Genomic DNA, 25,939 nt, shown 5'->3' on the forward strand with positions numbered 1-25,939 from the left:
CAACGTATTTGTGTGTTTGTAGGTGACTGGGATGTGGGCAAGGCACCAATACTGCACACCCTTCCTCATGGTTGCAGGGCTCTCCTGATTACCCAGAGATTATGATTCAGGAATGCACAGAAAACTTTATTTTGTGACTGTATTAGGGGAGGAATGACGTGTGTATCTCTCTGCATTTGGCACTGCCCCACCGAAGTTAAAATAAAACGTTGGCGAGGAGGCCCTGCTAACTGTAGCTCAGGTACCCTGCCCCAGAGGCGTCGCAGCCTGCTAACGGGTGTTCCTATGGGCTCACTCCCCAGCTCTCACAGCTACGCCGTTTGCGTTTCGAGCTGCGCCCGCCCCCGCAAACAGAGGCCGGGGCGACGTTCGAACCCGCGGGGGCCCCGGCGCCTGCACGCTCGCTGCGTGGAGTGCCGGGAGCTGTAGTCTCCCCGCCGCGCTGCATGCCGGGAGTCGGTCTCTAGGCTCCGTGGAGGATGGGGGCGGGCTCGGGCTGCTCCATTTTGTCCCCATTGGAGGGTCGGCCAGGCCGCGCGCGGGCGGATCCCGGCGCTGCCCTGCCCCTGCCTGCCTCAGGAGCCGGGGTGGGGCTCCAGCGGGAGGCGGTGCCGTAGCCAAGCCCCGCCCCAGCCGCAGCCCCGAGTCCCGGCTTCTTCCCTCTGCCTGCCGCGGGGCGAGCGTCTCTCCCGGGGGCGAGGCCCCGTCTCCCCGCGGCAGCGGCTCCATGGTGCCTGCAGCAACAGGCAGGACGCGGAGGAGGCGCCCCCCGGGGGTCCCGCCCGCCCCAGCTCCGGGCGCCCCGCGGCCGCCGGCCTGACAGGCCCCAGCGCGGGGCGCGGCGGCGGGAGCGGCGGCGGGAGGATGGCGGGCCAGCTGGTGATCCTCAACGTGTACGACATGGTGAGTGCGGGCCGGCTGCGCCGCGCCCCGGGCGGCGCCCCCAGCCCCGGGATCTCGCTGCTCGCCTCCGCGGGACTCGGCTTCCGGCGAGCGCCGCGGGGCCGGAGCAGCGCCGCTCTGCGCTCGGGCCCCCACGTCAGCCCGGCCGGGCGGAGGTTGCTTCTCCGCTAGCAGGGCGCTGTGAAACGCGGGCAGCTGGGGTCGGCGCGCCACTTCGGCGGGGTGAACTGTGCGAGGAAGGAGGGGCTCGCCGGGGCATCAACAGGTGGGAGAGAGTCGGGCGGGGGGCGGTAGGCTTCGCTGCTGGCTGAATGTAGGAGCCTTAGGAGAGAGGACGCCGTCTGTTGGCAGTAACAAGGGCGACTTGTGGTCCTATCTGACATAAAACTTTGCCGTTCTAGTGTTGTATTGAAGAACATAGTATTAATTTGGGATTTAGACTCCTCTTGACTTACCAAAAGAACAAACGAGGGGCAATGATTAAAATGAAGAAGGTGGGGGGAAGAACCAAAATTATCAAAGAAGGAAACTGGAAAAATAGGAATGACTTCAGAGCAAAGCAAACAAATCGGTACTGGTATAATTATAAAAAGAACAGGAGTACTTGTGCACCTTAGAGCCTAACCAATTTATTTGAGCATAAGCTTTCGTGAGCTACAGCTCACTTCATCGGATGCATATTATAATTATGTGACTTTGAAATGTGATGAAATGATGAGGCTCTAATGAGTTTACTTCTGGATGGGGTGAGAGAGAACACTTGACTAAAAACATCAGACTAGTTCCACATGAAGTGGAAGCTTTCTGAGGGCTTGTCTATACTACCGCGTGGGGTCGATCTAAGATATACAACTTCAGCTACGCTATTCATGTAGCTGAAGTCAGTGCACTTAGATCTACTTACCGCAGTGAAGACACCATGATAAGTCGACAGCTGACGCTCTCCCATCGATTTCTGCTTGCACTCCTCTTTCTGGTGGAGTACCGGAGTTGACAGGAGAGCACTCAGTGGCCGATTCATCGCGTCTATACTAGACGCGATGAATCAACCCCTGCTGGATAGATCACTGCCTGCCGATCCAGCAGGTAGTGTAGACAAGCCCTTAGCCCTGATCTATGCTGGGGGGGGGGGGGGATCGAGCTAAGATATGCAACTTCAGCTACGCGACTAGCGTAGCTGAATTTGGCGTATTTTAGGTTGACGTAAACTGGCTGTGAGGATGGCGGCGAGTCGACTTTGCTTCCGCCTCTTGCAAGCTGGAGTTGACGGGGAGCGTGTTTGGGGATCGATTTATCGCATCTAGACGAGACGCGATAAATCGATCCCCGAAAGATCGCTCGCTACCCGCTGATCTGGCGGGTAGTGAAGACCTGCCCTTAGAGTGAAAGCTGAGCTTTCAGTTATTTGAAAGCTTGCATCAAATTTAAATTCCTTTATATAGGGCTCTAACCAGGAGAAAACCACAGTTTTGTGGCTGCTGATTCACAGAAAGTAGTCTTGATATTTGGGAAAACAATGAACATCTGAACGAACAACAGCATCTGAAGAAGTGGGCTTTTTACCCACAAAAGCTTATGCTCAAATAAATCTGTTAGTCTTTAAGGTGCCTCATTGTTTTTGTGGCTACAGACTAACCCAGCTACCCCTCTTATACTTATTTGGGGGTGCTCTTAGTACACTGGATGTTCTTGGTTTGTTTGACCCAGGAGAGTAGGCCTGTCTTTCTCAAATAAAGACTGGTCTGGTAAAGAGTCAGTTGCCACATCTTCTGAAGTATGCGTTTGGGATCATTGGACTAGATAAGACTTAGTGTTCTAACTTCTAGGGTGACAAACCTCGGAAGCTGACTGACTTTGGTTTCTCCTTTTGCCCTGCATCTCTTTTGATTTCTTTATTTAAAGAGAGGATTATTATTCTGTGGGGTTTCTTTTCTCTTAAAAGGGATGGATGCTGAATTGGTGAGCAGTTGGTTCTGGTTCCTGTAGACTCACCAGTTCTGAATTTCCTGGATTATTTGTGCCAAAGTTTAGCATTATTTTTAAATTCTTTTGTATATTTCCTTATTTTTCTTAGACTGTGCATGATGATGGAGCTACTGCTCTTCACTAAGTTGCTATTCGTTAAACTTTTAATGAATAGCAACTTAGTGAAGAACAGTAGCTCCATCATCATGCACAAAGTACTAAGAATAAATAAATTCACCTGTAAAGCTGTCTTTTCTAACGTAGGGACAGTAAGTTGTTTCTTTGATGTTTTTGAAAGTTAAATTGAGCATTCCTTTTCAATCTGTCATAATACACAGGATATGTAGGGGGAGGTTGTTTTTTTTTTTTGCTATTTCTGAAGGATCAGAAGTGCATAATACTCTTTCAGTATCATACCCGTTTATTTCTTTAGATCAGGAGTTCTTAAACTGTTTCACGGTGTGACCACAACTTAATAGAGATTGATTTATGAACCACTTCCATCCCCTTTGCAGGCCCGTGGAGACAACTCTCCCCTTTTTGGAATTGTGTAATTTTCCATTTGACCTCAACAGCAATTGCTAAGTTGCTTAATGCTTTATTGGAAGGTACTCGGATACTATGGAATCAAATGGTATGAGAAACTATATAGAATAGGAGACATGGATAAGTAATATGAGAAAACAGAGTGTGTTTTATCTGGATTTAAGGCAGTTTCCAGCTAGAAATAAGAACCAGCACCAGCCAGCTTGCCACAGACCACACACAGCTTGAGAATCTCTGCATTATCCTATAATCTTTTGTATTGGAATAGCAGGCATAGTTAAATAAAACTAGCTGGCAAATATTTTGGATAGGCTTTTCCCTAACACTAACTGCTGTATTGGTTTAAAGTGCACTTGTGAATCACTGAGTATCAGGGTTGGAAGGGACCTCAAGAAATCATCTTGTCCAACCCCCTGCTCCAAGCTGGACCAATTTTTGCCCGGGTCCCTAAATGGCTCCCTCAAGGATTGAACTCACAACCTTGGATTTAACAGGCCAATGCTCAAACCACTGAGCTATCATTCCTTCCCTAAATTGTTTGATGCTCTAAGGATGAAGACTCCTGATTGGGTTTTATTATTTGGCTGGCTAATCATTTTTAAACAAAAATCTAGTACCACTGTCAAAGTGGAAATGAAGTGTTGCTGTGAGAGGGGACAGGTTCAAATACTAGTATACAGTGGGGAACCATCCTGCACTTGTAAAGCTAACAAACAAATTACGTAATGGGATTGATCTTTGTTGCCAGTTTCTTTAGTGCCACTACTTGTCACAGGAACAGATTTGCTTGGCAACCACAGGATTCATGATTGCTTTCAATCCTAGTTCTCTACCTCCAGTGGGTGAAGAAATAGCAGGCCTTGCTTGTACCTTGCATTTTGTTCTTTGAGTTCAGGAGCAAGGAAAAGACCTCTAGATACCTACATTGTGAATCCTCCTCTGATCCAGTGTAGAGACTAATTTGACTAAAATACACCCAGGCTCTTGATCTCTCTGGTGGGATTTTAAGCAGAATTGAAGATGCTTTGTTTTCTACCATGATGAGTCACTGTGTTAGAGGTAAAGGTTGGTTGGCTGTAGGGTGACCAGATGTCCTGATTTTTGGGCCTTTTCCTTATACAGGCTCCTATGACCCCCACCCCCGTCCCGATTTTTCACACTTGCTGTCTGGTCACCCTAGTTGGATGTGAGTGGACATTTTGTGAATGCACATTCCTAACAGAGAACCACACAGACATTTTATGGTTGGATTCCATGCTGCTGGTTTAGAAGAGGCCATTCTGTCATACACTAGCAAGCTTCATAATTGCAATTCACCACTGTGGAGGAAGACTAGGCTTTAACTCAGCCAGTTTAGCATACATTAAGGGCAGTGAACCTTGTCTACACTGGACTTTTGAAACTTGTTGGCTAGAGTATGTGAACGTTGCTCTCTTAAATCCTAGTCTAGACAAAACCATAGGGAGAAGCTCTCAGTAGCACTAAAGGGGTCCCTCCACTCCAGTATTAACGCCTGTGGAGATCAAAGGAGATTAGGTCCCAATTTTCAAGGATCTTGCAATCTAAAAAGACACAACATATTTAGTCATTGCAAGGCTATGCAATACTTCCACCTTTTGATCAGACAGTCAGGTATATCTCTTTAACATACTCTTTTGAGTAACCTTTCATATGCTTATAACTTTCAGCTTTGTAACAGAAGACCTAATTTTTTCTGCATATCTTTTATGTGCAAAACTATTCAAATGTTCAGAAACCCTTTTTTAAAAAAAAGACTCTGCAACTGGCTACTGACAGAGTAGACTGTCTTCTAACACCTGAAAGCCTGTGTGTAGAAGTAAACAGGTAGTCTCATGTATAGGAGTGTGTTTTGAGATGGCTAGAAAAGTGCACATGTACTTCCAACAATCCCTTCATCCTGGCTTATAGTAGCCCTCTGTTGTTTATTGAACTCTTGCATCACCTATACCTTTCCTTATTTGGTGTAGGCATGTATCCCCTGTTCTGATAGGCAAGGGGAACTTGCTCAGTTCCTTTAGAAGCCAGACTGGATAATGATGACCAGACGTAGGCCGTGTCTCTATACTATGAGCTGGGGTGTGATTTTTTCCCCCTCCTTGTATAAGCATAGTCGTGCTAGCTCTCATGCAAGTATAAATACCAGAGTACCTGTGGTAGCATGAGTAGCGGCAGCAGAGGCATGGCTGAGCCATACCAAGTACATAGCCTTTCATTTTGCTGTGTAAAATAGCTATCCTCTGGTGAGCCAGCAAATGCTGTTAATTGAATAACAGAAAATGTTGTTTGGTTTCTGGACATCCCTTGGAGGCTTGTAAGGAATAATTTGGGAAGATGCCTTAAGAAGGAAATTCCAAGAACCAGAGGCCAACAGTCCGCTGCCACCTGGCTGATGTAGAAGAGGAATCAACCTCATAGTCTGCATTGGTGTAACTAAGAGCCACATTTTCAGCCTGGCCTTGATTGCATGTGGAAAAAATGGAGGCCCAGTTATTATGCAAAGAAATGGAGCCCAGTATCTGAAAATCTGGCATAATGAACACACAATATCAGGTACTTTCAATTCTCCTTTTAAATGTGTCTCGGTGGTGTGTTATGATGCTCTGTGCAATTCTGAACTCTTTCACCCTTATATGCAGCACAGTTGAACTGGTTAAGTATTTTTAAGGTTAACTCACCTACAGTGAAAGAAAATAGCTTTTATTCTGAATATATTACTGACACCACTTTTTGTCCTATCCCGTGGTGGTATAACTATTATCCCAAACGTATACTTATTACAGCTGTCTCCATCAGCAGCACTTCAGTAACAGCCAGAGGTTAGGAGTCTATTACAGGAGTGGGTAGGTGAAGTTCTGTGGCTTGCAATGTGCAGGAGGTCAGACTAGATGATCAGGATGGTCGCTTCTGACCTTGAAGTCCTGAGTTTTCCTACATTCATGGGGTGAATTCTTCAGACTGCTGCTATTCATCCCTCACAGTTCAATTCTATAATTAGGCATCGTCAATTGTCTGGTCAGAGCTTGGTTTCTCCTGTGGTTCCTGGCACAAAGCCCCTCATTATTTTGTCACAAGTTGGTATTCCCATAGCACCTTTTGGGCATAGGGGAGGCTGGATGTATGCCCCCCTCCTCAGTTTCTTCTCAAAATGGGATGAGGCACATGCACTTCATCAGCTATCCCATTTTCCTTTATACACTTGTTGCCCTCCCAGCTACCGCAGAACCTTTTGGCCCAATGTTCCTTTCCTTGATAAAGGGACATAACACAGAAAATTACTTTCCTGCTATTTTAAGATAGTCTGATCCAAGTTGGGGAATGTTTCACTCTTATAGGTGCATATACATTCACTAAAACATTAATTAAATATACAGCATATTCTCAAACCAGTGCTAGCCCAATATGCCTCAGCAGCTAAGTATTTCAGTGACCCAGTGTTCTCCATTGTGCAATACAGAATATCAAACAATACTGTGGGTCCATTCATGGAATAAGTTTCTTCAATATATGGGGTGGCTTTTTGGGTACCAAAAAGATCTGGACCTTTCTGGTTGTAAAAGCTACTCTTCAGCAACGTTACAATTCAGAATAGCTAATTGCCAGGTGCTGATGTCGAAATAAGACTACCTGAATTATGAGAAGTTTAATGGTTTTGTTGACCTTTTGCAACAGGAACACTGAGAACAGTTTAGCACTATAAGTGAAGGTCAGTTCTTTGGGATAGCTCAGTGGTTTGAGCATTGGTCTGCTAAATGCAGGGTTGTGAGTTCAATCCTTGAGGGGGCTGTTAAGTTGATCTGGAGCAAAAAATGGGGATTGGTCCTGCTTTGAGCAGGGGGTTGGACTAGATGATCTCCTGAGGTCCCTTCTAACCCTGAGATTCTGTGATCTTCCTGGCTTCAGTTGTGAGGTTTTCCACGTGGAGTAAAATTGAACATGGAAGATTTATGTTTTGAGGGCCACAAGCTTTTTACAGATGACTTGCTTCGTACCCTAAAGAATGCTAGGGTAACATGTAGATCTTTAGAGAAATAAGAGAAAATTTATCAGGTCTCAACCAGTGCAAAGATCACATCCTGCTCAATTTCCTGCCTTCTGTAGACCATTGGCTCAGAAGTGGAGATTTTCTTTTTCTTTTTATTTTTTTAAAAAAGTATGCAGGGACCTCAACTGTATCATCCAAATGCCAATTCTGATGCTCAATCAAAGAGTCCACCCAATAACCAGTTTCTCGGCTTCATGACACTACCCCTTCATCCACAATTTGGGCACCACCTCTCTCTATTCCATTGAGCGTGGGAAGCTATAACATTGGACAAATGAGTATTGGAGGCTATTATCAGGTTAGATTATCCAGTTTACTTCCATCATGCCCCCCACTTCCCTGTCCCTCTTCAGGGACCCCCTCGTAATCATTTCCTGATACAGGAAATCTCATTACTCCTAAGTCCAGGAACCATAGAACCACTTACTTCAACACAAGGGAAAAGGGCTCTATTCAGCATACTTTCTGATACCCAAGATAAACAAAAGGTTGGAGGCCAATTGAACAAGCATGTCAGACATCTGAACTTCAGGAAGGTACCTTAGCAGCTGTAATGATTATATACTTGTAATTTGATCACAATCCTTGCCAGTAGCAGGTCTTATCCCTCAGCCCGTCTTCTGCACCAAGGGTGTTCTCAACTCATAACAGTTGTAGATGCGTACCTATGTCATCTAGGAATGAGTCTTTCCTACCTTGACAATTGGCTCCTCAAAGGTTGGTCTCATCAAGAGGTGTGGTTGGCAGTTCAAAAAACAACTTCACTGTTTCGAAGTGTAGATCTACAAATCTCAAGAAATCAATCTGGATCCCCTACACTGCAAATACTCTTCATAGGCGTGTTTCTTGGTTTAGTAACGGGCAGAGCTTAGCTCCGTCCTCAAGTTCCAGCAAGCACATATCTGCAATTGCTGGGACATGTTTTTTGTGACACAACACCAGGTTGCATCTTAAGTGGCTCAGGACAGTTGATGTACCTGACACACACAATCTGAACAAACGGGTATCTATACCCATCTGGGTCCTTCAGTCACTCATCTGGTGGAAAAATCCTTCCAAGGTTTGTGTAGGAGTTCCATTGAACCAGAATCCCTGAACAGTCATGTTAACATCAGATGGTTCCCTCTTGGGATTGAGAGCACACTTAGGTCCTCACAGTCCAAGGCAAATGTGGAAGCATTGTTCCTGTTGTGACCGTCAGTCTGTTGGAGTTAAGAGCAGTCAGAAATGCTTTCCTTCACTTTCTTCTCTTGCTCAAAAACAAGTCCATCAAGATAATGACAGGCTGCACAGTTTGTATGCAATATATCAACCATCAGGGTGGAGTGGGTTTTTTTTGTGCCCCCCCCCCCCCCCCCCGTTCTGCACGTAAGCATTACAGCTTTGAGACTGGTGCACAGCTAATCAGTCATCTCATCTCAGCTTCTTACCTCCTGGATATACAAAACATCATGGCAGATGATCTCAGTAGACATTTCTCCTTAAATTATGAATGGGAATTGGACTCTCAAGTCCTCAACAAAATAATCCTAGCTTGGGGATTTCCAGAAGTAAGCCTCTTTGCCATAGCAGCCAGCATGAAGTGCATGAAATTCTGTTCTAGAGGGAGATTAGATTCCTAATTTCTAAGATGCTTTCCTCATTACCTGGACAAAGAGTCTCTTTTTATGCACTTACTCCAATTCCATTGCTTTTAAAGGTCCTTATCAAAATCAAGCAGGACCAAGTCAGTGTCATTTTGATTGTACCAACTTGGTCAATACAAGTTTAGGTTCCTTACATCAAACTCGCCAATCACCCTCCGTGGCGGCTCCTGACCAGTCTTTGACTGTCTCAGAATGCAGGTCAGGTGCTGGGTCCCAGTCTGAATGTTCTGCAACTACAAGCATGTTTCCTAATAGCTCTCAAGAATAGAGGAGGCCTTGTTTATCAGGAGTACAAAATGTACATTTAAATAGCAGAAAGGAATCTACAAGACACACTTACCTTCACTTCTGAAGGTATCTCTAGTATAACTGGTGACATCTTTGATCTGTTCAATCATTTCTTTCCACAATATTGGATTACCTGTTGACACTGAAGATGTCAGGTCCTTCTGTGAGTTCCATTAAAGTTCATTTAGTGGCAAAAAAAATATCTCTGCTTGTGCTAGTAGAAAGCTTCTGAATATTTGCTTCATCTGACCAGTGAGATTCCTGAAAGGCCTTATGAATCTTTCTGCAGATTAGAGCCCCTACCCCACATAACAATCTCATGAAACTGCCCTTTGAGCCACTAGCTACATACTCAGTGCTACATTTGTCTATGAAAGACCTTTTTGGTGACCATCGCTTCTGCTTAAATGGTGGGGGAGATGAGGGCTCAAGGGCGGACCGTCCATTTAGGGTATGTCTACACTATGGAATAAGGTCGAATTTATAGAAGTCGTTTTTTTAGAAATCGGTTTTATATATTCGAGTGTGTGTGTCCCCACAGAAAATGCTCTAAGTGCATTAACTCGGCGGAGCGCTTCCACAGTACCGAGGCTAGAGTCGACTTCCGGAGCGTTGCACTGTGGGTAGCTATCCCACAGTTCCCGCAGTCTCCGCTGCCCATTGGAATTCTGGGTTGAGATCCCAATGCCTGATGGGGCTAAAACATTGTCGCGGGTGGTTCTGGGTACATATCGTCAGGCCCCCGTTCCCTCCCTCCCTCCATGAAAGCAAGGGCAGACAATCGTTTTGCGCCTTTTTTCCCGAGTTACCTGTGCAGACGCCAAACCACGGCAAGCATGGAGCCCGCTCAGGTAACCGTCACCCTATGTCTCCTGGGTGCTGGCAGACGCGGTATGGCTTTGCTGCACAGTAGCAGCAACCCATTGCCTTCTGGCAGCAGACGGTGCAATACGACTGGTAGTCGTCCTCGTCGTGTCCGAGGTGCTCCTGGCCACGTCGGCTGGGAGCGCCTGGGCAGACATGGGCGCAGGGACTAAATTTGGAGTGACTTGACCAGGTCATTCTCTTTAGTCCTGCAGTCAGTCCTATTGAACCGTCTTATGGTGAGCAGGCAGGCGATACGGATTGCTAGCAGTCGTATTGTACCATCTTCTGCCAGGCAGGCAAGAGATGTGGATGGCATGCAGTTGTACTGTACCATCTTCTGCCGAGCAGCCATGAGATGTGGATGGCATGCAGTCCTTCTGCACCGTCTGCTGCCAGCCAAAGATGTAAAAGATAGATGGAGTGGGTCAAAACAAGAAATAGACCAGATTTGTTTTGTACTCATTTGCCTCCTCCCCTGTCTAGGGGACTCATTCCTCTAGGTCACACTGCAGTCACTCACAGAGAAGGTGCAGCGAGGTAAATCTAGCCATGTATCAATCAGAGGCCAGGCTAACCTCCTTGTTCCAATAACAACGATAACTTAGGTGCACCATTTCTTATTGGAACCCTCCGTGAAGTCCTGCCTGAAATACTCCTTGATGTACAGGCACCCCCTTTGTTGATTTTAGCTCCCTGAAGCCAACCCTGTAAGCCGTGTCGTCAGTCGCCCCTCCCTCCGTCAGAGCAACGGCAGACAATCATTCCGCGCCTTTTTTCTGTGCGGACGCCATACCAAGGCAAGCATGGAGGCCGCTCAGCTCACTTTGGCAATTAGGAGCACATTAAACACCACACGCATTATCCAGCAGTATATGCAGCACCAGAACCTGGCAAAGCGATACAGGGCGAGGAGGCGACGTCAGCGCGGTCACGTGAGTGATCAGGACATGGACACAGATTTCTCTGAAAGCATGGGCCCTGCCAATGCATGCATCATGGTGCTAATGGGGCAGGTTCATGCTGTGGAACGCCGATTCTGGGCTCGGGAAACAAGCACAGACTGGTGGGACCGCATAGTGTTGCAGGTCTGGGACAATTCCCAGTGGCTGCGAAACTTTCGCATGCGTAAGGGCACTTTCATGGAACTTTGTGACTTGCTTTCCCCTGCCCTGAGGCGCTTGAATACCAAGATGAGAGCAGCCCTCACAGTTGAGAAGCGAGTGGCGATAGCCCTGTGGAAGCTTGCAACGCCAGACAGCTACCGGTCAGTTGGGAATCAATTTGGAGTGGGCAAATCTACTGTGGGGGCTGCTGTGATGCAAGTAGCCCACGCAATCAAAGATCTGCTGATATCTAGGGTAGTGACCCTGGGAAATGTGCAGGTCATAGTGGATGGCTTTGCTGCAATGGGATTCCCTAACTGTGGTGGGGCTATAGACGGAACCCATATCCCTATCTTGGCACCGGAGCACCAAGCCGCCGAGTACATAAACCGCAAGGGATACTTTTCGATAGTGCTGCAAGCTCTGGTGGATCACAAGGGATGTTTCACCAACATCAACGTGGGATGGCCGGGAAAGGTGCATGATGCTCGCATCTTCAGGAACTCTGGTCTGTTTCAAAAGCTGCAGGAAGAGACTTTATTCCCAGACCAGAAAATAACTGTTGGGGATGTTGAAATGCCTATATGTATCCTTGGGGACCCAGCCTACCCCTTAATGCCATGGCTCATGAAGCCGTACACAGGCAGCCTGGACAGTAATCAGGAGCTGTTCAACTACAGGCTGAGCAAGTGCAGAATGGTGGTAGAATGTGCATTTGGACGTTTAAAGGTGCGCTGGCGCAGTTTACTGACTCGGTTAGACCTCAGCGAAACCAATATTCCCACTGTTATTACTGTTTGCTGTGTGCTCCACAATATCTGTGAGAGTAAGGGGGAGACGTTTATGGCGGGGTGGGAGGTTGAGGCAAATCGCCTGGCTGCTGGTTACGCACAGCCAGACACCAGGGCGGTTAGAAGAGCACAGGAGGGCGCGGTACGCATCAGAGAAGCTTTGAAAACCAGTTTCATGACTGGCCAGGCTACGGTGTGAAAGTTCTGTTTGTTTCTCCTTGATGAAACCCCCCGCCCCTTGGTTCACTCTACTTCCCTGTAAGCTAACCACCCGCCCCTCCTCCCTTCGATCATCGCTTGCAGAGGCAATAAAGTCATTGTTGCTTCACATTCATGCATTCTTTATTCATTCATCACACAAATAGGGGGATGACTACCAAGGTAGCCCAGGAGGGGTGGTGGAGGAGGGAAGGAAAATGCCACACAGCACTTTAAGCATAGCACTTTAAAAGTTTACAACTTTAAAATTTATTGAATGACAGTCTTCTTTTTTTTTGGGCAATCCTCTGTGGTGGAGTGGCTGGTTGGCCGGAGGCCCCCCCACCGCGTTCTTGGGCGTCTGGGTGTGGAGGCTATGGAATTTGGGGAGGAGGGCGGTTGGTTACAGAGGGGCTGCAGTGGCAGTCTGCTCCAGCTGCCTTTGCTGCAGCTCAACCATACACTGGAGCATACTGGTTTGGTCCTGCAGCAGCCTCAGCATTGAATCCTGCCTCCTCTCATCACGCTGCCGCCACATTTGAGCTTCAGCCCTCTCTTCAGTCCGCCACTTACTCTCTTCAGCCCGCCACCTCTCCTCCCGGTCATTTTGTGCTTTCCTGCACTCTGACGTTATTTGCCTCCACGCATTCGTCTGTGCTCTGTCAGTGTGGGAAGACAGCATGAGCTCGGAGAACATTTCATTGCGAGTGCGTTTTTTTTTCTTTCTAAGCTTCACTAGCCTCTGGGAAGGAGAAGATCCTGTGATCATTGAAACACATGCAGCTGGTGGAGAAAAAAAAGGGACAGCGGTATTTAAAAAGACACATTTTATAAAACTGTGGCTACACTCTTTCAGGGTAAACCTTGCTGTTAACATTACATACATAGCACATGTGTTTTCGTTACAAGGTCGCATTTTGCCTCCTCCCACCGCGTGACTACCCCCTCAACCTTCCCCCCTCCCTGTGGCTAACAGCGGGGAACATTTTTGTTTAGCCACAGGCAAACAGCCCAGCAGGAATGGGCTCCTCTGAGTGTCCCCTGAAGAAAAGCACTGTATTTCAACCAGGTGACCATGAATTATATCTCACTCTCCTGAGGATAACACAGAGAGATAAAGAACGGATGTTGTTTGAATGCCAGCAAACATACACTGCAATGCTTTGTTCTACAATGATTCCCGAGTACGTGTTACTGGCCTGGAGTGGTAAAGTGTCCTACCATGAAGGACGCAATAAGGCTGCCCTCTCCAGAAACCTTTTGCAAAGGCTTTAGGACTACATCTAGGAGAACCGCAAATGCCAGGGCAAAGTAATCCTTTCACATGCTTGCTTTTAAACCATGTATAGTATTTTAAAAGGTACACTCACCAGAGGTCCCTTCTCCGCCTGCTGGGTCCAGGAGGCAGCCTTGGGTGGGTTCGGGGGGTACTGGCTCCAGGTCCAGGGTGAGAAACAGTTCCTGGCTGTCGGGAAAACCGGTTTCTCCGCTTGCTTGCTGTGAGCTATCTACAACCTCCTCCTCCTCATCTTCTTCGTCCCCAAAACCTGCTTCCGTATTGCCTCCATCTCCATTGAAGGAGTCAAACAACACGGCTGGGGTAGTGGTGGCTGAACCCCCTAAAATGGCATGCAGCTCATCATAGAAGCGGCATGTTTGGGGCTCTGACCCAGAGCGGCTGTTCGCCTCTCTGGTTTTCTGGTAGGCTTGCCTCAGCTCCTTCAGTTTCATGTGGCACTGCTTCGGGTCCCTGTTATGGCCTCTGTCCTTCATGCCCTGGGAGATTTTGACAAAGGTTTTGGCATTTCGAAAACTGGAACGGAGTTCTGATAGCACGGATTCCTCTCCCCAAACAGCGATCAGATCCCGTACCTCCCGTTCGGTCCATGCTGGAGCTCTTTTGCGATTCTGGGACTCCATCATGGTCACCTGTGCTGATGAGCTCTGCATGGTCACCTGCAGCTTGCCACGCTGGCCAAACAGGAAATGAGATTCAAAAGTTCGCGGTTCTTTTCCTGTCTACCTGGCCAGTGCATCTGAGTTGAGAGTGCTGTCCAGAGTGGTCATAATGGAGCACTCTGGGATAGCTCCCGGAGGCCAATACCATCGAATTGTGTCCACAGTACCCCAAATTCGAGCCGGCAACGTCGATTTAAGCGCTAATCCACTTGTCAGGGGTGGAGTAAGGAAATCGATTTTAAGAGTCCTTTAAATCGAAATAAAGGGCTTCATTGTGTGGACGGGTGCAGGTTTACATCGATTTAACGCTGCTAAATTCAACCTAAAGTCCTAGTGTAGACCAGGGCTTACTGTGTTCTCCAAGGAGAAGGTGTCATGGCCCTATCCAAAATTTTTACCTAGTTTTTTTTCTCAGTGCCACATAAACCAGTTTTTTCTTTTCTAAGCTGAAAGAGTCTACACAGCATCTGCGGCTGGGTCAGACCCACCCCCAGATTTCTCCCTCAGCTGCAGGAAGCTCTGCAAACTCTTTCCCCCTGCTTCCTGCACTCATAGCTCCTCAGCTGAAGGGGGAGGGATCCCTGTACAGGGAGCTGCTCCCCCATCCATACAGCCACCATGCATCCAGACCCTCCCACTGAGCCTTACCCCCCCTCTTCTCACAACCCCTCCCCCCAGTGAGCCCCACTCTTCCAGCATCTGGACCCCTCCCCCCCCACACTGAGCCCCAGCCACCTTCACCTGGACCCCCCTGCAGAGTCCCATTACCATTGCACCCAGAATCCCCCAACAAGCCCCTGTGCATCCTACTTCCCGCCCCCCGCCTCATACCCAGATCCCCCACTGAGCTGCCTGCACCCAAATTGCCCTACACTAAGCCTCTCCATACTTGGATCCTGCCTTGCTGAGCCTGCCTGCCCACACCTGACATGGAGGACCCTGGGGTGTTTCTGGGGTAGTCCCTATCCTTGTTCTGTGTCAGGGTTGGGTGCAGCCTCACCACTGAGCCCATGTCCCAGGTGGGAGCTGCACAGTGATCTCCCACCTCTGTGCAGCCAGTGGCCTGGGCTCCCTAATGCTATGCTGGACCCTCCACATTTATTTGACAAATCTGCAGAATTTTAAAATTCTGCACACAGTATTTTAATTTTTTTTGGCACAGAATGTGTGCCCTCAGGAGTAATGTTAACCTTTTCTGCAATTGTAATGAAAATGTAAACTTTTGGGAGTCTTTTGCTTATTGTTTGTGTCCAAAGTAACATTCTGTCTCTTTCTGCCAGTTAAGATTTAAATGATTAAATCTACAGTTCTAGTATTGATGGGAGCTATGAAGAAAGTAGCTACAGCAATGTAACTATAGTATTGTTTTGTGATGCAATGTCTAGAATTTTTCCCTTATCCCAGTGGCAACTTCAACTAATGTGCATCTACTAGAAGAATTCTTAATAGAGCTGTTGGAACAAAAATATTGAATATTAACCCTGCTAAGTTGATGTAAATCAGCGTTGGTGTTTTAGTATTTAGTTGGTATTTTTACTGTGACAAAATACACTTCCCTGAATGTGAAAATGAATCAGGTTCATATAATGGAGGTGAGGAATTATATTTATTGGATTGTTTTGGGATTCTAGAATTTACAAGGACACTCTGAGCAGTCTTTGACCATTTTTCACCCCATATTTTAGGTACTTTGAAAGGATTGTACACAAGTTATTTAACACAGGCTGCCAACAGCTTTACAGTACTTTGCAATCCCCCACATCTCATTTACTCTTCTTCATGGGAGTTAAAAGGAATCTTTCAGAGTAACAGCCGTGTTAGTCTGTATTCGCAAAAAGAAAAGGAGTACTTGTAGCTCACGAAAGCTCATGCTCAAATAAATTGGTTAGTCTCTAAGGTGCCACAAGTACTCCTTTTCTAAAAGGAATCTTGTTCAGGCAGAAAATGTGACCAAGCTTTCAATGGCAGGTAGAGATGGGTAGTAATTATGCATAATTACTATTTCTGGAGAAAACTAATTTTATCTTGCTGGAAGTCTTTAATGGAGATATAAGAATTTCAGTAAGACTGGAGGTAGGGTAATTGAATTACAAAGTGCTTTGAGCAGTTTTTGTAAAACTCACAATTGTGCAGGTAATCACGATTGCTCAATAATTGTTGTTAGAGCACTCGACATTTATAAAGTTTAAGGTACTATAACTGTGCTAAGTGAGGTCTGCACAATTGATAGGATGCTTGACAGACCGAAAGTATCTAGGATGCAGCCATAACGAGGTCATACTGCCTACCTGTTTTGCAGGGGCTGGTATTGAAGCCTTGCAATCTGATTCTATTTTTGTCTTCCACTGCCTTATACTAGAATATGGATGAAAGTCATTCTGTGTGATGGTTTTCGTTATGCTTGCAATTTAAACCGCAGCTTACGGTTGTATCTCAAAAAAAACTGTAAAGTCACCCTCTTGAACACTAGAGCAGCCTGTTTGTTTGATCATATTGGTTTTATTTTGCTACAGTTTTTCATTTAGTTTTTATTCCTGTTACCCGTGTAGAGCACAGCTATGAGAGAATGAGATGAATTCTGTTCTGGCCTGGACACCAGAAATGTTAACTGAACTGTGTTTGCAAAATCTTCCGTTGCTACTGATAGTTGGACCTGCTTGACACAGATCTCATAGCAAGTTTTACAGGGTTGACCATTTCAAAAACATTTACTTGTACACAAATATGGCTGCTTACTGCTGTGTCTTTTGGTGAGTGCCACATTTCAGCTTATTTGTGGCCAGAAGTGTCGTTTATGTTAATTTTATCCCGCCCTGCGCAAAAAAAAAAGTGCAGATATCAGTATAAATGACAGTTGAGACCAGTTTGTCTTGACTGTAGAAACCAGCACAATCCTACTTTTGCTCATGCTTTTCCTTAACAAGAAATATGACATCATGACCATGCTCATACATGCCAGTTTGTATAAAAACTTTAACTGCTTCTAGCACGTTCCATCTGAGAGGTTTTATCTATGTGCAACACAGTGGCAAGAGAAACTATTTAGATCTTGGAATTTTGATTGCTCACACATGTCCTTTTTAAAGTAGAACTTAATGGAATTAGTCAAATCCATGGCTGTAAATTTTAATAGTGTGTTCTGTAGTTGACTTTCCAAAGAATGATTACATAGGTTCACTGAATGTTCAGCTTTTGTGCTTTGGTAGTCAGGACAGATAATTCAGATCAATTTTGTACCCAAATATAAATTATTTGTACTGGAAACTCATTTGAACTTTTTTTTGTTTTTTCAGTATTGGATGAATGAATACACCTCCTCCCTTGGAATTGGAGTATTCCATTCAGGAATAGAGGTATACGGCAGAGGTATGTACATTCAGGAAACTTTAAATTTACTCTTCATTCTAGGTAAACACTTTGTATCCAAAACCATCTTTCATGTATGCCACCAATGAGGCAGAAGTATTGTCTGGTTCCCATATCTTGTTTGTCATATTTTTGTTCTCTCCCTGCAACAAACCTTGAACACCAGTCATCTGGCTATCCACTCACGTGCTTCCGTGTAGCTGTGCAGCTGTTAAAAAATAAGGAGCCAACTAATTATAGTGGTATTAATTTGGATTTAGAACTCTTAATTGTGATTAATGTTAATACAGTCCTATCATGTGTTTCCTTCTTGAATAAGATAAAAATTCTCCAGTGTGATAGGCCATGAACGGACTAGGACAATAGATTGTACTTTTAAAAGTGTTAACAAACGGGGTTTTTTAAACAGGACTCTCATCTATTGTAGACAAAGCACTTCTTATTTAAAAATGTCATATGATCATGGGTAACCATAAGATAAGGGTGTGTTGTGAGTTTGGGGGAGAGGACGAGAGCATGAGGTTACAGTTTAGTCTCCCTCAGAGCACAACATAGTCTTTTGTGCTGTGTACTGTATAGCATTTTCTTTATTCTGCAGAGACAGAAGGAAGTTCCTTGTGAAAGATAATGGAGTTTCACTTAGTGTGCCCTGTAATATTTTCCTTTTTAACTCTGTGTTTATGCTAGCAGATATGAAGCACAGACTTTAGATCTGGATACTTTATCTTGTTTTTCTTCTAGTTAAAGAAAAGAAATTTTAAATGTAATAAAGTAAAGAATTTAAATCCGTAAATCAAGAGATTCAAACACCAAGCTTGGTACAGTAATGCTAACTGCCAAATTACATTTCCTTTGTATCTTGTAGAGTAAGGCATAAATAATTTGAGGTGCCAGTCGTCCAAATATTTATGCACATGCTTGAAGTTAAATATATTTTTAGGTGTTGGTGAGATTAGGATGTGAATATTACACATGCCAGTGTCCTAGAATACACTGTGCAAATTTAATGTGAACATATTTGAATTTTGATTCTTTCTCTTAGTTAAAATTGGGAATCTTAAGTATTCATTAGTAGATCTCTGCATTTATTTCTCTTGCAGGCACGATGTTTGATTTTTTTCAGTTTAAGATCTTTATGAAGAAATTGACCTTCACTTACTGGTCATTCAGTAATCTGGGCTACACATCTGATTATTATTTATTTGTGCAGGCTGTATTAAATTCTGAATTTCTCTTTCAGAATTTGCTTATGGTGGTCATCCTTATCCTTTTTCTGGAATATTTGAAATTTCTCCGGGAAATGCTGCTGAACTAGGAGAAACATTTAAATTTAAGTAAGGAGGGTGTTTTTGTTTTGACTAAAAAAGTGGAACAACTAAAACTTTGCTTTATTGCATTAATTCCTGAGTTTTTGTCAGAGGTCTAATCTGATCACCCAGGGCGGATAGTATTTCTCTGCAAGGGGGTCATGAAAGGAAGCTGGGGGGAGTTGCGAGGCATTGAAATCTTAAGCAAAGAATCTCTTACCTGTGTACCCCTATTGTTCAAGATAAAGTATTCTTCAGTCCTCTCAAAATACCCATTATATAAATGTATTGTTAAATATTGTACTTGCGTAGTAAATATAAGATGTCATATAATTCTTTTGCTTTGAATAAGGTGTAGCCAACTGTCGTAGTAGTTTCTTCAGCACTGACTTTCAAATCAAGATTGAATGCTTTTCTAAAAGAGATGCTCTAGGACTTCTTTTGGGGAAGTTCTATGGTCAGGCTAGATGATCAGTGGTCCTTTCTGGCCTTGGAATCTGAAACACTGAGAGGCTTCCCACCTCTTGTCTCTATTCCCACAGTACTGTCAAGGTTTCCTTGGCACTACCTCCAGCAGCTGGCTCTCACCTACTGCTCACTTGCTGTGTGCTAACTGCCTTTTAAAAGATCTGGGAAACAGGAATTGTATTCTACTCCAAAAAGAGTGGAGTCTCAAAGACTGTAGTTCTGCTTAGCTTAATGAGAGGACTGCTACTGGAGAAGGGGAGACCGTCTGTATGGAGGACATTAAGAGTGGGGCATGGGAGGAAGAATGTAAAGGAGAATAGAAGGGTAACCACACACAACTTGGGTACACTACCACCTCACCCACGGAGCAGTGGGAGAACAGTAGTTTGTCTTGTGTCTTCAGTTTTGGGAGCATTGTCACCCTGTTGTCTCTTCTTGTTTTTAGAGAAGCTGTAGTTCTAGGCAGTACTGACTTCATGGAAGATGACATAGAAAAAATTGTAGAAGAGCTTGGAAAAGAATTTAAAGGAAATGCCTATCACTTAATGCACAAAAACTGTAATCACTTTTCTTCAGCTTTATCAGAGGTAAACAAACACGGGCTTTGTACCTTTCCGCAAAACTGATTTTTAAATGGTTGGACAGCATCAGTATTTTCTACCTGTCATGTAGCTTGTGTATACCTTTATTTGCCAGTTTATTTTTCTAACATTTTTAGGTAAATCTCTCCCTTGTTTCAGGCATAATGATTATGCTTATGTCCAAGACTTTAGTGCCAACAGAGCTCAGTAAATTAACTTCATTTGAATGCTACCAATGTACTTATCTCATTATGAAAATAAGACCCAGTCACTACCCCAAAGAGACTACATTCCCAAGTCCAATACATAGTACAGTGGTTGTTAGTATAGGTTTGAAATGGCTTAGGAGTCTTGAGATCATTGCTGAAAATGGGATGGATGACTTTTAAATTAAATGAATTGCAACAGCAAATCCTCAAACATGGAACTCTTACGTTTGAAAAGACATCAAGCTTATCAGAAATGTGCTGGTGTGTTCCATATTAGAAATGAAATAACAAAATATTTGAAGTTCCACAAAATCACCTTAAATCTAATGCTGTCTCCTCAGCCACTTATAGGTCAGAAACTCCACTTTTATCCTCTATGAACCAGATCCTCCCCTCATCCTCCCCTCACCCTAAACTGGTGTTATGTGAGTATAAATCCACTTACTTCAATGGAGATACTCCTGATTTTCACTGGACAGAGATAAAGGATCAGAGTTACATTGTTTATGGAATCTTACCTCAGAATTACTTGTTTCCATCACTTAGTTTTCTGTGCAACCTTCTACTGAGGCTTGCATTTCAATGCTTTAATTATTTTACTGCTAATCAAAGCGCTCCAAAAGAGGAATAATTTCCTATATAAACCCTCGTGGAACTTATTACTTTTTAAAAGACGAAACTTAATAAAATCTGCAGTAAAACTGTTCCAGTTTCAAAATGCAACTGGGAAGTCAAATGTCAGTTATTGGTGTATATGCAGTCTTAACTGTGTCTGCTTGTGCATGTATGGAGTACAATCCTGGCCTCCCTGAAGTCAATAGGTGTTTTTCTATTGACTTCAGTGGGACAAGGATTTCATCCGTAGTCTTTAATTATATGATCACATAACTTGTGCTGCACCCCATACAGTGTGCAGTGAATAAGACACAGGTATGTAATGAAAAGCAGGATTTAATTAAGACAAACGCAGTTCAGTTATAATAGTGCAAATCAAGGTAGAACTCCTGACAGAAATTAACTTGTTACAGATTTTCACTGGAGTAAGTGAAACCAGAATTGGACATTGTGAATGAGATAGAGCTCCTCCCATTATATAGTGAGGATAAAAATTTAGTATAGTTAACTTTATATTAAAAATGCTTATTTTTACTGAACCTTCATAAGGAAAATAACATCTGTTGACAGTAATTGTGTGCTGTGCAGCTCTCGTCTTCTGTTTTGATAAACTTTGCACATATGAATCATTTGCTGGGCAGCATTTAGCTTATTCACTGAATGAGACGATGGTCCTCTGTATGATCATGTCACTGAAAGCTATCATAATAAATATATGCAGCTGGGCAGAGTTAAATTTAAGTATACAAATATAGCTTTGACATTTTCTGTCTCTTGAGCTTTCTTTTGTGACATTAATTGGTGGCTTTAATTTCTTTTAGTTTTATAGAAAAATGTATACGATAGTGAGCTTTTTCTTTATCTTCTACCTTACTTCTGAGGAATTCTCTACAGATATAAAACTTACACTAAACTCTGATATCATTACAGTGCTTTTTGTGTGAGATTTCTGAAAAGATGATTGGGTATTTTTGCCAGTTTAGACAGATTCAGCTCTTAAATGAGAAGCATTACTCTTGTTCGAAGTGACATGGGCGTCTACACCATCCACAGGAATGTTGTTCTTGATCTGCCTACTAAAACAACTTCCTTGCTTTAGTGTGTGTGTGTGACTGACTCATTAATGTTTTTGATGTAAGCCTTTAGGATGCTGTAGTTGGGACTTGAAGGAGTTCATTTTTTCTATACAACAATCTATCTACTTTAGTCCGTTAGTGATCTAACTATAAGGCAAACCCTAATCCCCTCTTTCTTTTTAGATTCTATGTGGGAAAGAGATTCCACGTTGGGTGAATCGCCTCGCCTATTTCAGCTCTTGTATACCATTTCTCCAAAGCTGCCTACCGAAGGAATGGCTTACTCCTGCAGCTCTTCAATCTAGTGTCAGCCAGGAACTACAGGAGGAGCTGGAGGAAGCCGAGGATGCTGCAGCAGCTTCCCTGTCAAACTCTGCATCGGGATCTAGAACTGGACGCCACACCAAACTATAAATCTCTCTCCAAAGTAACACATAGTTCTAAACACTTCAGTTGAATATCTCCAGCAATTGACTTCATTACTCAAAATTAGAGAGCTGACTTTAACATTCCTTTTGTATGAAAAATGGCTCTCTCCACCTCCAAGACCCAGTTATTTCAGCTCAGGATTATATATGTAGTGAAAAGAATCACTGGGAGAAAGGGGAAGACATTTGTTTGAAGCCACTCTTTTTTTCACTTTCACCTGTTCTATGAACTTGAATTTACATAACAGATCTTGTATAAAACAACTGAAATTATTTGTTTACAGTATTGTGTACTGCTGTTTACAAGTCCTGTGTGGACTCCTGCCACCATGAAAGAAGAGAAACTCTGAGCTCAGTTCATTCCTGGTGTAACTCAAAAGGGCAGTGGAGTCACACCAGTGATAAATTTTGTCCAGTGTCTTCATGAATTAGGAAGGTACACTTCCTCCACTTCTGACAGTTGCCAGAAATAAATATAGCAGAAATGGTTAAGTACTGTATATGTGAACAGGGTACCGTACATTTAGAGTGATTGATATAAAAAGGTAGATTGGCTTAGTGTGTAACAAACTGTTACTAGAAGTATGACCTCCACATTAACTAAAGTGTGGAGTTTTGCACATACGAGGGGAGAGTTTGTGTAACTACAATCCGCGTTGTGTTTACACATCTGATCCATAGCATCATATTTCAATCATATAGTCATTACATTTCTAAAAGGTGCCCCATATTCCTCTTTATATTAAATTCTGTTTGAGTAGAGATGTAGAATCATTTTAAATATCACAAGTTCAGACTGTTACACATCAGGTCACACTGTCTGGTTTATTTAATTTAAAATGTGGAACAATAGGATTAAGAACGCTAGTACTTTGAATTGGTTTGTATGCTTCATGTAACATTGGACAGTCTAATACATAACACATGGATGGGTTGGGAATGGCCATACTTCCCTTACTCATGATTGCTTTATTTGAATTCTGTAACCATTCCTAACTCATGAAAACAAAATATGAATTATTCCCTGCTAGATACTCCTATTTCTATACACACACGATAAGGAGAAGTTGATTTTATTCATTATCTCCATCTGTGGCATTAACTTTGTCATATGCATTGAAGATTACATACACCTACGTATACACACGGCAGAACTCCACTAATCTGCATGTGGTGTTACTCACGTCTCAAGTTGGCAGATGTAATACTTAATTATTTTAGAAAATGACAGACTCTTGCTGGTACATCATGGATTATAATTAAAGCTGAATTATAATTAGTGATCGGCATATGTTATGGAATGCCTTATTCTTTTTATTGTTCACTTACTGCATTTTGAACGTTAATTAGAAGCTTGCAGTGGTTCCCCCAGTCACTAGTATAAATCAGTGAGGTTCTACACTATATATAGAAATACAGTAGCAAAAGATGGGAGTGTGACTGTTTTTTATTAGATTTGTTGCCTTAAGGAACTTTCAGTAAACTACAAAAAAACCAAACCCAAAACTGAACACCATTTATAAACGTATCAGTTCACACAGACCTGCATTAAACAAACTTTTATAAATTTTTCAGGGTGTCACTAGATTTGCTAAATGTAACTGTTATGTTAGCGTAAGGACTTGTTGCAATAAGCTAAATGAAAATGCTGACTTTATTTTTGTTAATAGCTGAATCTGCAGGTGCTGGGACAGAACCATACTTTAGGTTACAAATATAAACCTTTAGCAAGTAGTGCCACTTAACCTTTCAAAAGTGCAGATTAGGCTACATCATTCTATTTATAACTTCCAGGAGGAGCCAGTCCAGTTCCTGTTGAAGGCAGTGGAATTGCTGCTACTGGCTTCAGCAAGAGTTGGTTTGTTTTTCCATAGGGCCTAATTTGCAAACTTGAATTGGGTTCCTGTTTGAGGTAATTATGTGTTAATACCATCAAAAGAGAGGCCAGATGAAATATCTTGTAAAAAATTTGATGTGTTCAGTTCTGAACACAATCTATAGAAATCGCACACAGCTACTTCTAGAGAAAATGAGGTGCCATAATCTCATTTAAAAGTAGTGTTTTGTTACATATTTTACTATCTCTCTCAGGAAGTAACAAGTGGTGGCAGCTGACAAATCTACTGTGACAGCAATTTCCCTGAGTGACTAGTCTGAGTATGATTATTTAGACTTCAGAAGACATAAATTGACTTTCCACGTTGATTTTTTTTCATGTTTAATTCTGAATTGAGGTCAGTGTCACTTTCTCTAGTGAAAGTGAATAGGGTGGTTTCTAGTCGATTAAGGATAATTGAAGTAAATAAAGCACTACAGACATTTAAGACAATAGGAAATTGGTGGTTTCTGCCTCAGATCTAGAGCTGAGGTGGTAATCTCTTGGCAAAGCAGGTTCTTGTTTTCAGCTCAGGGTTGAGGCCATGGGTTGTTTGTTTTTTCCCGATCTAGCATGTATTGTAGCTTTTCTTAGGGTTTGAAAGAAACACAACTGGTTTTCATTGCTACCTAATTTTTATGTACCAACATCAGATTTTTAGGCTTCTGATATACCCACAGCACTGCCACAAATCTCTCTACTTTCATAAAGTGACAACTGCAGCATGTACAATGCAAGAAACAAAGTACAGATACACAGCACAGTTTTTATTGGAGTAAAACTTAATATTTTTTATAAAGCAGACTGGTTGGAAAGTTTGTTACAAAAATATGCTCATGTTGTTGGTAGTTGTACAGATGAAGATATCATCATGTGTTCGACTGTTTTTGTTTTATTTCAAGCCATCCATTCACTTTTTCCATCCTGTGGAAAAAAATTGACATCTGAACCCTGATGTCTATTCCGTATTGCATCTTAAAGTGATGGTACTGTTATCTCTGATCATGTACTCTAAACTCAGTCTCCACTTGATGCCTAAAAAAACACCCTGCCAACGGTTGCTCTCATTTGTTAGCAATAGTGCAAGTTACCTTTCACCAGCATTACTGCCAAGCAGGGAATTACACTTTTAGTCAACTAGTGATCACACTGTGTACTAGGAATTGAACACTCCAAAAGGCTGCGAGAATGCTGGACACCTGGAGTCTTTCCATCATAAAACGGGTAGAAAAATAATTCATTGCATCAGGGTTCTAATCAGTTTCCTTTCTGGTTTTTTAATTTTCTGAAAGAGAGTACTTTTGATACATACTGTATCTTTAATTACAGAAAGTCACTTTTGTTTAAGATGCCATTTTTTCAGTGAGCCAAAAATATCCAATGTACTGTCAGTGCACAACAATAACTTCAGAATGATTTGATAAAAATGCAGTTGGTTTTCTTTTAAACTTTGCAGCGCAACTCTAATCACAGGTGAGACGTGAAAAATTTCACTCTTGGAAGGTGGTTACAAGTTGTTGAATCTTTACAGACAGATTTTTGTAAACTTGAATTCAAGTTTACTGTAATTCATAGTGTTTGTATAAACTATTCAGAGATTTGACTTTTGTTAGCTTCTTGACATGTCAAGGTGTCTATCATGTTAAACTTAGTCTTCAGTTTATTAAAAATACTTTTATAAAAA

General features: G+C 43.2%; 1 protein-coding gene across 1 annotated transcript; it reads left to right on the forward strand.

Moving 5' to 3' along the window:
• Positions 1-485: 485 nt before the first annotated feature.
• On the forward strand, positions 486-25,939 carry DESI2 (desumoylating isopeptidase 2). Its single transcript, XM_075126968.1, has 5 exons — positions 486-903; positions 17,623-17,695; positions 18,936-19,029; positions 19,916-20,057; positions 22,135-25,939. The coding sequence occupies exons 1-5, from the start codon at positions 865-867 to the stop codon at positions 22,363-22,365; spliced, it is 579 nt and encodes a 192-aa protein (XP_074983069.1). The 5' UTR covers positions 486-864; the 3' UTR covers positions 22,366-25,939.

Source organism: Caretta caretta, chromosome 3 (assembly GCF_965140235.1).
Source record: "Caretta caretta isolate rCarCar2 chromosome 3, rCarCar1.hap1, whole genome shotgun sequence".
Classification (NCBI taxonomy): Eukaryota; Metazoa; Chordata; order Testudines; family Cheloniidae; genus Caretta; species Caretta caretta.